Below are 16436 nucleotides of genomic sequence, written 5' to 3' on the forward strand. Positions count from 1 at the left end.
CCCCCCCCACCCCCGCCCCCCCCCCTGCTCATTGTACTGTAAGAACATAAAAATAAGAATTATGCAGGAGTCGGCCACACGACTCCTCGAGCCTGCTCCGCCATTCAATAAGACCATGGCTGATCTTCTACCTCAATTCCACTTTCCCGCCCGATCTCCATATCCCTCGATTCCCCTAGAGTCCAAAAATCTATCGATCTCAGCCTTGAATATACTCAACGACTCAGCATCCACAACCCTCTGGGGTAGAGAATTCCAAAGATTCACAACCCTCTGAGTGAAGAAATTTCTCCTCATCTCGGTCTTAAATGGCCGACCTCTTATCCTGAGACTGTGCTCTCACATTAACCCGACCCCTCACTGCACTCACACTAACCCCACTCCTCATAGTACTGTCCCTGTTAATCTACCCCTTGACGTAAGAAAACTACTAGGCACTTGGTCTAAGCATTAAACAAAGCTTTAATCAACTGTTTTACAACATGGAGGTCTAGTTGTGTCCTTCACTAGTTCCTGTTAAGAATGTCCTGCGCAAGCTGGGCCCGTGCCCGAGTATTTATACTCTCCCTGGACAGCGCCACCCGTAGGCCGCTCAATTTATTCATGTCACCCCTCATTGTACTCACACCCTAAATCACCCACTCCTCGTTGTGCTCTCGCGTGAACCCGTGCTCCGTCCTCACTCTCTGCAACTTTGAGTTAATTGCTGGGGCTGCGAAGAGTCCTTTCACATTGTTGATTTGGCATGATGTGTTTCAGCTGGTGGATCGAGCGCTGGGGGGAGATGCAGGTCGCTGAGGAGGCGTGCGCCCAGCTCGAGGATGAGCTGCTCTGTAAGTCAGTGCAACACCTGCTTAATTCTGTGAGTCATTTGTGCGTTGGCCAAGTTGTCCCCTGCAAGAACAAACTGACCACGTTAATTTTTAAAAAATTACGGTGGAGCCTCTATTATCTCACCCAATTGGCCACCAGACAGAGCCTTGTGCACGCCAGCTAACACCAAGCTCCTCCTGTTGGATTTAACTCCGCCTCACAGCCAAAGAAGGACTAACCTGCATCGCGCGTGTCTTTGTGCTGTGTGGAGGTATGAGCGAACGATAGTAGCTGTAGGCCGAGATCTGGGTACCCGCTGTATCGTGCGACCACCAGGACGGTAGAAGGCGAACTAGACGGACCTTTGTCTTTGTTGTAAAACAGTTGATTAAAGCTTTGTTTAACGCTTAGACCAAGTGCCTAGTAGTTTTCTTACATCAATTTAATCAACTGTTTTACAACCTGAAACAAAGCTTTAATCAACTGTTTTACAACATGGAGGTCTAGTTGTGTCCTTCACTAGTTCCTGTTAAGAATGTCCTGCGCAAGCTGGGCCCGTGCCCAAGTATTTATACTCTCCCTGGACAGCGCCACCCGCAGGCCGCTCAGTATTATTTCATAAGTCTTTCTTTCATGAATGACTGATTCATGTCAGTCTTTATGTGGTCGAATAATTCTCTACGTTTCCATCCCAGTTTCTTTTGTCCTCTCGTTAATTTCCAAAATCCGTTCTGCGAAAGGCTGGGTTGGGGGAGGGGGTTCCTTCTGGCTGATAACAGAGAGACTGCAGTTAAAACTGCACTGAGTGAACAGTCAAGTCCCACAAACACCAGCAAAGTTGGAAAGAGTAGACGAGGGGATAATTAATGAATGCGGCCGGGTGTTGTCAGTCGTGAAACAAATGGGCGACCCCAATATTTTTTCCAAAGTTTTATTAATAAAAGCAAGACCAGGAAGGTTCAATCTGTGCTGATCTCAGCTGCTGCATTGGCTCCTGCATTTCTCCAGCTCTGGCCTCTTGTCCATCCCCCACTTCCTTTGTCCCACCATTGGCCCTTAGCTCTGAAGTTCTCTCCCTAAACCTCTCCATTGCCTTCAAGACCCTCCTTAAAACCTACCTCTTTTGACCAAGCATTTAGTCACCAGTCCTCATGTCTCCTTTGGCTTGTTGTCAGTTTTTGTCTGACTACGCTCCTGTGAAGCACCTTGGGACGTTTCACTACCACGCTATATAAATACAAGTTGTTGTTGTTTCTCAGACCCCGTGCATGCAGTTCCCTTGCATTCCTGAATACTGCACGGGAGGGATCCTCTCATTCCCAGACCCTCGACGTCCAGCCCGGTACCAATGATGTTTTGACTTGAAAGACCAAGCCTTGTCAGCTGTGGCTCAGTTGATCGCACTGTCGCCTCTTGAGTCAGAAGGTCGTGGGTTCAAGTCCCACTCCAGAGACTTGAGCACAAAAATCTAAGGTAACACTCCGGTGCTGCACTGTGGGAGGTGCAGTCTTTCAGATGAGACGTTAAACCGAGGCCCCGTCTGCCCTCTGGTGGACGCATAATATCATAGAAAAATAGGAGCAGGAGTCGGCCATCCGGCCCTTCGAGCCTGCTCCGCCATTCAATATGATCATGGCTGATCCTCTATCTCAGTGCAGGAAACTTTGGTTTATCCGGAGGTTACCTGTCCAGAATGCTCGAGCCACCGGCAAAAATCAGGAGCCGTTTCGTTAGTTTTTTTTTCTTTTCGTTGCTTTTTTTTCATCAGTCAGGCTCTGCAAGGTCTCGCTGAAGCTGTTGCTAAGCTACAGAGACGCTTGCAAGGTACGGCCGACTGTCTGTTTAGAAGCTAAGCAACAGGGTTTGTTGCCAGATACGGAGCTCAAAATATCCTTATGTTTCAACATTAGTGCTGGTTTGTCCGGCAGTTTTGATGGGACGGCAACAGCTCGGTCCCGTCGGTGCCGGATAGCACAAAGTTTCCTGTACCATATTCCCGCTCTCTCCCCATACCCCTTGACGCATTTTGTATCTAGAAATCTATCTATCTCCTTCTTAAATATATTCAGCGACTTTTGTGTCTAGAAATCTATCTACTTCTTAAATATATTCAGCGACTTGGCCTCCACAGCCTTCTGTAGTAGAGAATTCCACAGGTTCACCACCCTCCTGTGGCACTATTTCGAAGAAGAGCAGGGGAGTTCTTCCCGGTGTCCTGGGGCCAATATTTATCCCTCAATCAACATCAGTTAAACAGATTATCCGGTCATTAGCACATTGCTGTTTGTGGGAGCTTGCTGTGCAGAAATTGGCTGCCGTGTTTCCCACATTACAACAGTGACTACACTTCAAAAGTACTTCATTGGCTGTAAAGCGCTTTGGGACATCCTGAGGTCCTGAAAGGCGCTATAGAAATGCAAGTTTTCTTAAATTGAAAGCCCAAGCTTTGTGACTAACGTCTGCTCTTTGCTCCTCTTTCAGTCTGCGAGGACTGCCGGCTCTACTTCCGAGATTCCTGCCCGCACCACGGCGCGCCGACGTTCGTGTCGGACAGGCCGGTACCCGAGCGCATGCCATCCCGGGCCCTGCTGAGCCTCCCCGAAGGCCTGACCATCAAAGAGCGGCCGCAGGGCGGGCTCGGCGTCTGGTGCACGCTGCCTGCCATCCCGCGGGGCTGCATCTTTGGGCCGTTCGACGGGGATATCCTGACCGACAAGAACGATTGCACCGTGTGCTCCTGGGCGGTAAGAACATGCCAGTTCAGCTTTCCCCGTGAATTCTTGGCCATTAACCCGAATGCTGGGGAATAGAATAGATTGATACCGCCCATTGTGCCTTTGAAAGAGCTCTCCAATCAGTCCCACTCCCCCGCTCTTCCCCCACAGCCCTGCAAATTTTTCCTTTTCCAAGTATTTATCCAATTCCCTTTTGAAAGTTATTACAGTAAACTCTTGTTTAAACGGCACTTAATCATCTGGAATTCTTTACTAACCGGCAAAATAGATAACCGTTAATCTTGCCGAATCCATCCATTTTTCCTTTTTCCGAGTCCGAATTTTCCGCGGTGGCTGAGTTAGTCAGCGGTTTTTATTTTTTTTGTGTTAAAAATTGCCTACCTCTCTGTTATCAGGAATTTTTTATCAACCGGCACCAGCCCGGTCCCGTAGGTGCCGGATACGAAAGAGTTTACTGTGTTGAATCTGCTTCCACCGCTCTTTCAGGCAGCGCATTCCAGGTCACAACAACTCGCTGCGTAAAATAAAAATCTCCACATCGCGCCTCTGGTTCTGTTGCCAATTACCTTAAACCTGTGTCCTTTGGTTATCGACCCTCTTGCCAGTGGAAACCGTTTCTCTGTATTTACTCTTATCAAAACCCTTCATTATTTTGAGCCCCTCCATTAAACCTTCCGTTAACCGTCTCTGCTCGAAGGAGAACAACCCCAGCTTCTCCAGTCCTCTCCTCATAACTCAAGTCCCTCATCCCTGGTATCGTTCTGGTAATTCTCTTCTGCACCCTCGCCAAGGCCTTGACATAGAAACATAGAAGATAGGAGCAGGAGTAGGCCATTCGGCCCCTCGAGCCTGCTCCGCCATTCAATGAGATCATGGCTGATCGTCCAAATTCAGTACCCTGTCCCTGCCTTCTCCCCATATCCCTTGATCCCTTTAGCCTTAAGAACTATATCGAACTCCTTCTTGAATATATTTAATGAATTGGCCTCCACTGCCTTCTGTGGTAGAGAATTCCACAGGTTCACCACTCTCTGGGTGAAGAAATTCCTCCTCATCTCAGTCCTAAATGGCTTACCCCTTATCCTTAGACTGTGACACCTGGTTCTGGACTCCCCAACCATCGGGAACATCCTTCCTGCATCTAGTCTGTCTAGTCCTGTTAGAATTTTATAAGTTCAATGAGATCCCCTCTCATTCTTCTAAACTCCAGCGAGTATAAGCCCAATCGACCCAATCTCTCCTCATACGTCATTCCTGCCATCCCAGGTATCAGTCTGGTGAATCTTCGCTGCACTCCCTCCATGGCAAGAACATCCTTCCTCAGATAAGGCGATCAAAACTGCACCCAATACTCAAGGTGCGGTCTCACCAAGGCCCGGTACAACTGCAGCAAGACATCCTTGCTCTTATCAACATCAACGTTCCTTCTAAGCTGCAGGACTGCACAGCCCCCAGCCAGTCCCGCGCGGCCCGCGACCAGCTTTTCTACTTTAGCGCGTGCGGAAACTGTGAACGGGCCCGCGCACCCAAAAAAAACAAATTAGGGGGAACGTAGCTTGACATCGATCCTTCCTTTCAAAAAAGCCGAGCAGAAATATTTTCAGTTGACGTCTCCTTCTGTTGCAGCTACGAGAAAATGGATCCTATTATTACGTGGACGCTTCGGATGAGTCCAAGGCCAACTGGATGAGGTATGGCGGGGGGCACGGGAATGAGCGACACGTGATCAATTCACGGTTTAAATCTAGCCGTCTCTGTTCGGTATTATAACAGTTTAGGTTCGATCGCGCATCTGCCATGTTGCCGACATTAGCTAGCAGGCGCCGCGTGCCTGGCATCTCCCTTTGTTATAAACAACATCAACTTGCAGTTATATAGCGCCTTTAACATAGTGAAACGTCCCAAAGGCCCTTCACAGGAGCGTCACAAGACAAAAAATATGACACCGAGCCACATAAGGAGATATTGGGACAGGTGACCAAAAGCTTGGTCGAAGAGGTAGGTTTTAAGGAGCGTCTTAAAGGAGGAAAGAGAGGTTTAGGGAGGGAATTCCAGAACTTAGGGCCCAGGCAGCTGAAGGCACGGCCGCCAATGGTGGAGCGATTATAATCAGGGATACTCGAGGGCAGAATTAGAGGAGTGCGGATATCTCTGTGTGGGGGGGGGTATCGGAAACGATCTTAAGTCCGGCATTTCGGCTTGGGTTCTGAGCTGAAACCTGAAACTTGCAAGTAATTTACTGATCGTTTACTTCCCCCGAAGAATTTGCAAACCACTATAATTACCTGGATTCCCTCGGAGACTCGTTGAACAGTTTCCCTTAATGAGACAAGCCAGGTTAGCATGCTGCAGACCCCAGACTATCCCTGACCAATATCCGTGGGAGACCATTTGTTCAAATCCCACCAAGGTACGGTGTGCAATTCAATCCAATATATCTTGCTTCCATGCCTTTGTTGCCTCTAGACATGACTATTCCAGTGCTCTGCTGGCTGACCTCCCATCTTGCACCCTCCATAAATTCATCCTAAACTCGGCTGCCCCGTGTTCTAACTCGCACCAAGTCCCGTTCGCCCATCACCCCCTGTGCTCGCTGACCTACATTAGCTCCCATTCCAGCAACGCCTCAATTAAAAATGATCATCTTGTGTTCAAACCCCTCCATGGCCTCGCCCCCCCTCCCTATCTCTGTAACCTCCTCCAACCCTCTTGAGATCTCTGCACTCCTCCATTCCTTGAGCATCCCCGATTTTAATCGCTCCACCATTGGTGGCCGTGCCTTCAGCTGGCTAGGCCCTAAGCTCTGGAATCCCCTCCCTAAGCCTCTCCGCCTCTCTATCTCGCCTCCGTTAAGATGCTCCTTAGAAGTTAAGTCACCTGTCACAATATCTCTTTATGTGGCTCGGTGTCAAATTTTGTTTGATAATCGCTCCTGTGAAGAGCCTTGGGGCGATTTACTGTGTTAAAGGTGCTATATAAATGCAAGTTGTTATATAGAATATATACAGCACAGAAACAGGCCAATCGTCCCAATATTGTTGGTGGTCCAGCATCAGAAAAATTACCACGAGAGCTGCTGGTTTGCTTTAAAAACCCAGCTGGTTCACTAATGTCCTTCAGGGAAGGGTCCCTGTCACCCCTGCAAGTGACTCTTGTCCACACCGCGTATGACGTAAGAAAACTACTAGGCACTTGGTCTAAGCGTTAAACAAAGCTTTAATCAACTGTTTTTCAACATGGAGATCTAGTTGTGTCCTTCACCAGTTCCTGTTAAAGAATGTCCTGAGCAAGCTGGGCCCATGCCCGAGTATTTATACTCTCCCTGGACAGCGCCACCAGCAGGCCGCCCAGTATTATTTCATAAGTCAATGACAAGATTCATGTCAGCGAAGTTGACTCTTCATTCCCTCTGAAGCGGCCGAGCAAGTCACCCAGTTGTGAAAGGACAGAACAGTATGAGCAGCACCACCACAAGGACTGCAGTGGTTCAAGGACAAGGCCCAGCATCACCTTCTCTAGGCAGCTAGGACTGGGTGGCTGACTTCGACGGGACCTTGGAGCTGACGGCGTTCCTGTGATCTCGCCGCTTTTGTCCTTCTCGGTGGCGAAGCTCACGGGCCTGGGAGATTCTGTCAGAAGTAAGTTGGCGAGTTGCTCGCAGTGCATCCTGCAAATAGTACACACAGCAGCCGCAGTGCACCGGTGGCGGAGGGAAAGGGTATTGAGTTCAGCAGCAGGGGCACCGATCAAGCAGACTGCTACTCTTCTGGATGGCGTCGAACTTGTTGAGTGTTATTGCAGCTGCACCCTGCCAGGTAAATGGTGAGTGTTATAAATCTCATCATTCATCAAGAAGCTACTCGTGAAATAACACTGGGCGGCCAGCTGGTGGCGCCGTCAAGAAGTATAAATACTCGGGCGTGGGCCCAGCTTGTCAGGGACATTTTGTAAGACAAGGAACTAGTGAAGTACAACTAGACCGCCATGTTCTGAAACAAGTTGATTAAAGCCTTGCTTTATACTCAAAACAAGTGCGTAGTGAGTTTTATTACGTCAGTGAGTATTCCATCACACTCTGTTTTTTGAGCCTTGTAATTGGTGGAGAGGCTGTGAGGGTCAGTAGGTGAGTCACTCGTTGCAGAGTACCCACTTTTTGCCCCTTTTCTGTAGCCACGGTGCTAGCATGGCTGGTCCAGTTAAGCTTTTGGTTGATGGTGAACCCTCAAGGTGTTGATGGTAGAGGGACATGTTAATGGTGGCGTTGCTGAAGGCCCGGGGAGATGGTTGGGCCTCTTCTCGTTGGTGATGGTGCAAATGTTACCTGCCACTTTATATAATAGCGAAATTTGATTTGATTGGGATTACAGAAACGTGGCTGCAGGGTGGGCAAGGCTGGGAACTTAACATCCAGGGATATACAATATTTAGGAAGGATCGGCAAAAAGGTAGGGGAGGTGGGGTAGCATTGCTGGTAAAGGAGGGGATTAATGCAATGGAAAGGAAGGATATTAACTCGGATGAAACGGAATCTGTATGGGTAGAAATGAGAAATAGCAAGGGGAGGAAAACGTTAGTGGGTGTGATATATAGGCCTCCAAATAGTAATATGGAGGTGAGGGAAGGCATAAAAAGGGAAATTAGAGAAGCGTGCGATAAGAGCACAGCTGTCATCATGGGTGACTTTAATTTACATATTGATTGGACTACCCAAATTAGTAAAAATTCTGAGGAGGAGGAATTCCTGGAATGTTTTCGGGACGGTTATCTGGACCAATATGTCGAGGAGCCGACTCGAGATCAGGCCATTTTAGACTGGGTATTGTGCAATGAGAAGGGACTTATCAGCAATCTTCTTGTACGAGGCCCCTTGGGTCAGAGCGATCATAATATGATCGAGCTCTCAGTCGAGATGGAGAGTGAGGAAATTGAATCAGAGACTAAGGTCCAGAACTTAAATAAAGGGAATTACGAGGGTATGAGACGGGAATTGGGTAAGATTGATTGGGTGGTGTTTCTGGGGGGATTGACAGTGGATAGACAATGGCAAGCATTCAAAGATAGAATGGAAGAATTCCAGAACATGTTTATACCGGTTTGGCATAAAAATAAACCTAAAAAGGTGACTCAACCGTGGATAACGAGGGAAATTAGGGACAGCATAAAATCAAAAAAAAGGGCATATCAACTGGCAAAAAAAAGCACCAGACCGGAAGATTGGGGGCAGTACAGGATACAGCAAAAGAGGACAAAGGGATTAATCAGGAAGGGGAAAATAGAATACGAAAGTAAACTTGCAGCAAACATAAAGACAGACTGCAAAAGCTTTTATCGGTATATCAGGAGGAAAAGACTGGTAAAATCCCAAGTCGGTCCCTTGCAGTCCGATTCGGGAGAATATATAATGGAGAATAAGGAAATGGCAGACCAATTAAACTCATACTTTGGTTCTGTATTCACAAAGGAGGACACAAATAACCTCCCAGGAATATCGGCAAACATAGGGACTAATGAGAGGGAGGAGCTGACAGAAATTAGTATCTCTAGGGATATGGTGTTGGGTAAGTTGAGGGGACTGAAGGCCGACAAATCCCCGGGGCCTGATAAACTACATCCTAGGGTACTTAAGGAGGTGGCCCTGGAGATAGCAGATGCTCTAAGGATCATCTTCCGGAACTCCATTGACTCGGGAACAGTACCCGTGGATTGGAGGGTAGCTAATGTTACCCCAATATTTAAAAAGGGGGGTAGAGAGAAAGCAGGGAATTATAGACCAGTAAGCCTTACATCGGTTGTGGGCAAAATGCTAGAGTCCATTATTAAGGATAAAATAGCGGAGCACTTGACAAATGGGGAAAGGATCGGACAGAGTCAACATGGATTTACAAAGGGTAAATCGTGTTTGACTAATCTGCTGGAATTTTTTGAGGAGGTAACTGGTAGAATAGATGGGGGAGAGCCAGTGGATGTGGTGTACCTTGACTTCCAGAAAGCCTTCGATAAGGTTCCACACAAAAGATTATCATGCAAAATTAAGGCTCATGGGATTGGGGGCAAAGTATTAACGTGGATAGAGAACTGGCTGGCAGATAGAAAACAGAGAGTTGGAATAAACGGCTCGTTTTCGGAGTGGCAGGCAGTGACCAGCGGGGTGCCGCAAGGATCTGTCCTGGGACCCCAGCTGTTCACAATATATATAAATGATCTGGATCAGGGAATTGGATGCAATATTTCCAAATTCGCTGACGACACTAAACTAGGAGGAGGGGTGGGCTCTGATGAGGATGTCAGGAGGCTACAGTGCGATTTGGACAGGTTGGGGGAATGGGCGGATACGTGGCAGATGCACTATAATGTGGATAAATGCGAGGTTATCCACTTTGGGGGTAAAAACAGGAGGGTAGATTATTATCTAAATGGCAATAGATTGGGAGATGGGGAAGTGCAGAGGGACCTGGGTGTTCTTGTGCACCAGTCACTGAAGGAGAGCATGCAGGTGCAACAGGCGATTAAGAAGGCAAATGGTATGTTGGCCTTCATATCAAGGGGGTTCGAGTATAGGAATAGGGATACCTTACTACAGCTGTACAAGGTGCTGGTGAGACCGCATCTGGAGTATTGTGTACAGTTTTGGTCGCCCCATCTGCGGAAGGATGTTCTTGCCATGGAAAGAGTGCAGCGGCGATTCACCAGGCTGATACCTGGAATGGCGGGAATGACCTACGAAGAGAGATTAAATAGTTTGGGCTTGTACTCACTGGAGTTTAGAAGATTGAGAGGGGATCTCATCGAAACATATAAAATTATGGCAGGCCTGGACAGGCTGAATTCAGAGAGAATGTTTCCAATGGCCGGGGAGCACAGAACCAGGGGCCACAGTCTAAAAATAGCGGGCAAATCATTTAAAACAGAGATGAGGAAGAATTTCTTCACTCAAAGAGTGGTGAGCCTGTGGAATTCCCTGCCACAGAGGGCTGTGAAGGCTAATTCAATAAATATTTTCAAGAGAGAATTGGATATATTTCTGAAGGCTAAGGGGATTAAGGGTTACGGAGAAAAGGCGGGGACGGGGTACTGAACTGGTAAGATCAGCTATGATCTCAGACGAAGATCAGCCATGATCTCATTGAATGGCGGAGCAGGCTCGAAGGGCCGAATGGCCTACTCCTGTTCCTATCTCTATGTATCTATGTATCTATGAAATACTGCGGATGCTGTAAATCTGAAATAACAACGGAAAATGCTTGAAATACTCAGCAGGCCAGGCAGCATCCGTGGCGAGAGAAACAGAGTCAACGTTTCAGGTCTGGGACCCTTCATCAGAACTGGAAAAAGCTGGAGATGTAACATATATAGCAGGTGCAGAGACAGGGCGGGGTCGGGGGGGTTTAGGAGGGGAGGAAGGAATTGAAAGAACATCCTGTGAAAATGTTGCAAATGGGAATGGCAAAATCATACTGCATGAAAAATGGGGGCAGGGATTATTATCTGAAATTGTTAAACTCAATGTTGAGACCGGCAGACTGTAAAGTGCCTCATCGAAAGATGAGGTGCTGTTCCTCGAGCTTACGTTGAGCTTCATTGGAACAATGCAATAGGCCGAGGACAGAGAGATCAGAGTGGGAGTGAAGCAGAGAATTAAAGTGACAGGCGAGCCCAAGCTTGGATATTGTCCGGGGTCCTGATGTAGGCTGACCTTGGGCTGCCTCATTGGTGAAGAGATTGTGACTGCGAGCAGCCCCACTCCAGACCATACGACGGAGAGAAGATCCTTTACGAAGCAGCTGACGATGGTTGGGCCGAGGACACCACTGAGTATTTATATGGTATAAATGTTCCTGTCCTTTTAACGCTGTGCTCTCCGCCTTATTGTGAGCATAGGCGTGAGAGGTTTGCTGGTGTAAATTTTGAGCCCATTGCTGGCAAATTTCTGCATCACACTCAAAAAAGCAAAGTAATAAAAACAGAGAAAGAAAGCTAGTCATCCCCTTCTGATGCTGGGGAAGAGCTGGGAATTTACAAGTAGCTGCCAATCTATAGAGAATCATCTCCAGCAACAGAAAAATACCTTCTAATTGACCTCAGGATGTGTCTAAAAGCAATTCCTCCACAAATTGACCTCAGGATGTGCCTATCCCAAAGGAATAGTGCAGCGTACGCACTGCGCGCCCTTCGCAGCAGAATAATACATTGTGCATTTCATGGTATAATGTTGCTGTCCTTATTAAACAAGGCATCCTTTAACTTGCCATAAGCAATGCCACGGGAGATCTGCTAGTTAATAATTGTTATAAATCTCATTATCATAAAGAAACTACTCATGAAATAACACTGGACGACCAGCTGGTGGCGCCGTCCAAGGAGTATAAATACTCGGGCGTGGGCCCAGCTCTCCAGGGACATTTTGTAAGACAGGAACTAGTGAAGTACAACTAGACCTTCATGTTCTGAAACAAGTTGATTAAAGCCTTGCTTTATACTCAAACCAAGTGCGTAGTGAGTTTTATTATGTCAATAATTATATTATGTCTTTTCAAAACGTAGCTTATGCTTTTGAATTCTCTCTATATTGAGCCACTGTTTAGTTTTTGAAGAGAATAATTTAAGAAATGCACTTAAAAATGTCCTAGTCAGCTTCCCATCCTCCAATCCCCTTTTATTTCAGCTCATCCAAAACTCTGCTGCCTGTGTCCTACCCAACACCAAGTACCACTTGTCCCTCACCCTCGCCAATGTACATTGGCTCTCTGCTCGCCAGCGCCTTGCATTTTAAAATTCTCATCTTTGTATTTAAATCCCTCTTTGGCCTCGTCCCTCCCTATCTCTGTGACCTCCCCCAGCCCAACATCCCTTCCTCCCGAACGGTTTGTTCCTCTGACTCTGACCCCCCTTTGCCCCACGAATGGCGGCTGTGTCTTCAGTTACATATTCCCCAGTGGTGTTCCCCAGGGGTCGGTTCTAGGACCACCGCTTTTCCTGATATCTATATTAATTTTTTGGACGTGGGTGTGCAGGGCACAATTTCAAAATTGCAGATGACACAAAACTTGGAAGTATAGTGAACAGTGAGGAGGATAGTGATCGACTTCGAGAGGACATAGGCTGGTGAAATGGGCGGACATGTGGCAGATGAAATTTAATGCAGAAAAGTATGAAGTGATACATTTTGGTAGAAAGAATGAGGAGAGGACATATAAACTAAAGGGTACAATCCTGAAGGGGGTGCACGAACAGAGAGACCTGGGGGTATGTGTGCACAAATCGTTGAAGGTGGCAGGGCAGGTTGGGAAAGCAGTTTAAAAAGCATACGGGATCCTGGGCTTCATGAACAGAGGTATAGAGTACAAAAGTGTGGAAATTATGATGAACCTTTATAAAACACTGGTGCAGCCCCAACTGGAGTACTGTGTCCAATTCTGGGCACCACACTTTAGACAGGATGTGAAGGCCTTAGAGAGGGTGCAGAAAAGATTTACAAGAATGATTCTAGGAATGAGGGACTTCAGTTACGTGGATAGACTGGAGAACCTGGGGTTGTTCTCCTTGGAGCAGAGAAGATTGAGAGGAGATTCGATAGAGGTGTTCAAAATCATGAGGGGTCTGGACAGAGTCGATAGAGAGAAACTGTTCCCATTGGCGGAAGGATAGAGAACCAGAGGACACAGATTTAAGGTGATTGGCAAAAGAACCAAAAGCGACGTAAGAAAAAACTTATTTACGCAGCAAGTGGTTAAGATCTGGAATGCACTGCCTGAGAGGGTGGTGGAGGCAGAGTTAATCACGGCTTTCAAAAGGGAGTTGGATAAGTATCTGAAAGAAAGAAATTTGATGGGCTACGGGGAAAGGGCGGGGGAGTGGGACTAGCTGAAGTGCTCTTGCAGAGAGCCGGCACGGGCCGAATGGCCTTCTTCCGTGCTGTAACCATTCTATGATTCTATGTTCTGGGATGCCTTCCACAAATTCCTCCGCCTCCCACTCCCCCGCCTCTCCCACTCCCCCGCCTCCCAGCCTCCCACTCCTCCGTCTCTCCGCCTCCCACTCCTCCTTTAAGACCCTCCTTAAAACCCACCTGTTTGACCAAGTTTTTCATCACCAGTCCAAATGTCTCCTTCAGCTTGATGCCCAATATCCTCCCACCTCTGAAGCGCCGTAGACTGTTTTCTTGGTTAAAGCCGCATTACGAATGAAAGCTTTTTTAAAAAAAAAAAAAAAATTACCCTAGATTGGGATAAGAACATAAGAAATAGGAGCAGGAGTCGGCCATGCGGCCCCTCAAACCTGCTCCGCCATTCAATAAGATCATGGCTGATCTTCGACCTCAACTCCACTTTCCTGCCCGATCCCCATATCCCTTGATTCCCTTAGAATCCAAAAACCTATCGATCTCAGCCTTGAATATACTCAACGACTCAGCATCCACAGCCCTCTGTGGTAGAGAATTCCAATGATTCACAACCCTCTGAGTGAAGAAATTCCTCCTCATCTCAGTCCTAAATGGCCGACCCCCTTATCTTGAGACTGTGACCCCCCTAGTTCTAGACTCTCCAGCCAGGGGAAACAGGAGGGTGGGAGAAAGGAACGTAAAGGCCAAAGGGAGTGAAGACAAGAACGAGAAAGGGAGGTAGATTGGCGGCACAGGGAAGAGAGTTTAAAAAAAAAGGGACTTGTCAACCACCCCAGGACACTGATGCACCTGGAGATGGCACTGGTCCTGCAGGAGATCCAGGAGAATCTGCTAGCTATTGTAAAGAATTGCTCAGTGAATGCTCAGGATCTGTGAATCAAGTTTCGTGACAAAACGATTTATTCATAAATGGAGCCTGACTGCAGTGATGTGTCATTGTGTGTTCTGGTTCACTGAATTATATTTCTAATAATTTAATCCAGTAATATTTTTTGACAAGCAGATTATTCTAGAGTGAAAGATGACTGACCTGATATTTCAGTGTCGCAGAATGCTTTGCTTTTTGCCATAGAGTTAGCAGTGCAGCAACAAGGATGTGTTACTACAGTTATACAGGGCCTTGGTGAGACCACACCTGGAGTACTGTGTGCAGTTTTGGTCTCCTTACCTAAGAAAGGATATACTTGCCATAGAGGGAGTGCAGCGAAGGTTCACCAGACTGATGCCTGGAATGGCAGGACTGTCGTATGAGGAGAGATTGGGTCGACTAGGCCTGTATTCACTAGAGTTTAGAAGAATGAGAGGGAAACGTGTAACATCCTGACAGGGCTTGACAGACTGGATGCAGGGAGGATGTTTCCCCTGGCTGGGGGGATCTAGAACGAGGGGTCACAGTCTCAGGATACAGGGTAGGACATTTAGGACTGAGAGGAGAAGAAATTTCTTCACTCAGTGGGTGGTGAACCTGTGGAATTCTCTATCACAGAAGGCTGTGGCGGCCAAGTCACTGAATATATTTAAGAAAGGAGATAGATAGATTTCTAGACACAAGGCATCAAGGGGTATGGGGAGAGAGCTGGAATATGGTATTGAGATAGAGGATCAGCCATGATCATATTGAATGGCGGAGCAGGCTCGAAGGGCCGAATGGCCTACTCCTGCTCCTATTTTTTTATGTTTCTAACTGGACTTGTAGGGTTGGCTTGCATTTATACAGCACCTTTAATGTAGAAAAATATCCCATGGCGCTTCACATGGGTGTAATTTACACTCCCCGTACATCTACAAGCACTGCCTGTCTGTAACTCCTTGCTCCCTATTACCACTTTTTTTTTGTCACACTTTTGTGTCAATTTTTCCACTACAAATTCCTATGTCCACATTACTAACAGTAAATGGCTATGTAAACGTATCACGCTGTAATGACACACTCCCACCAGTGCTGGCGCTGCATTTTTTCATCTCCAAGCTCCTCCGCCTGTATTGCAGAGAAACTCCCGTGCTCCAAACAACTCTAGGCCTTGACAGCCCAGAAGTTTTGCTAATTAACTATATATAACACCAAAGCGCGGTGCTAAATCAAAGTAAAGGCTGAATATATGACTTTAAAATGGGGACTGAGTTACGTCTGCATGCCCTGATCCAGTTATTCTTGCCCTCCTGATTACATTTGGTCTTGACTCCTCGAGGGTCAACTTTGGATGATGGCATAAAATAAGCGATATTGAATCGGCCGCCTGTTGTACACACCCGATTTGAGGTTAATGGAAGGGAAAATCCGAGCAGCCAATTTGGTATCGCCCATTTTGGCGCGCGTGTGTGTGTGTATCTTCAATTCTTAGCTGATGTTTGAACTGGCTGAAGAACTCCGTGCAGCATGAACTGGCTCTCTATCAACACCCTGCCTTTTCCCTACAGGTACGTGGCGTGTGCTTCAAGCGAAGAGGAACATAATCTGACCGTCTTTCAGTACCGCAGTAAAATCTACTACCGGGCGTGCCAGACCATCGCTACTGGAGCAGAGCTGCTGGTGTGGATCGGAGAAGAATACGCCAGGACTCTTGGGCTAAAATTGGGTAGGGACTGAAAGGAATATCTGGCGGTGAAACATCCAAGATAGGAAGTATGAGGGCGATTGATTGCGCTTTGTTGCTGTTGATGTTATGATGAAATTTCAGCACATGCCACTAGCCCAGCTAATCACAGGAGATTGTTGGCTGCCCAGGGAGCTTGGAGACAAGAGCCTCTTGGTCTTTGGTAAGGGAAAATGATTACAAGCTACAGGAAACTCTTTTATTATCCGGCACCAACAGGACCGGCGTGGTGCCGGTTTATCAAAAAGTCCGGATTACAGAGAGGTATAGTTTTAAAAGGTACGAGAGCTCCGTACACAGCAACAAATCCAGGCTTCCCTGTTGCTTAGCAACATGTGCAGGAACTCCGGCCACAAACCAAGCGTCCCTGTTGCTTAGCAACAAGTGCACGAA

The 16436-nt window shown here is 47.3% G+C and overlaps 1 protein-coding gene across 1 annotated transcript in view; it reads left to right on the forward strand.

The window, feature by feature from the left end:
* Nucleotides 1–16436, forward strand: part of LOC147099520 (E3 SUMO-protein ligase ZBED1-like) — a 36623-nt gene that overhangs the window by 13080 nt on the left and 7107 nt on the right. The window contains exons 2-5 of the mRNA XM_085969745.1: nt 760–833; nt 3295–3557; nt 5175–5239; nt 15868–16025. Of these exons, the coding sequence (XP_085825871.1) occupies nt 785–833; nt 3295–3557; nt 5175–5239; nt 15868–16025 (535 nt within the window). The 5' untranslated portion in view covers nt 760–784. The remainder of the gene's footprint in view (nt 1–759; nt 834–3294; nt 3558–5174; nt 5240–15867; nt 16026–16436) is intronic.

This window comes from Somniosus microcephalus, chromosome 28 (genome assembly GCF_052327205.1).
Source record: "Somniosus microcephalus isolate GS21.2 chromosome 28, FLI_Smic_1.0, whole genome shotgun sequence".
Taxonomy (NCBI): domain Eukaryota; kingdom Metazoa; phylum Chordata; class Chondrichthyes; order Squaliformes; family Somniosidae; genus Somniosus; species Somniosus microcephalus.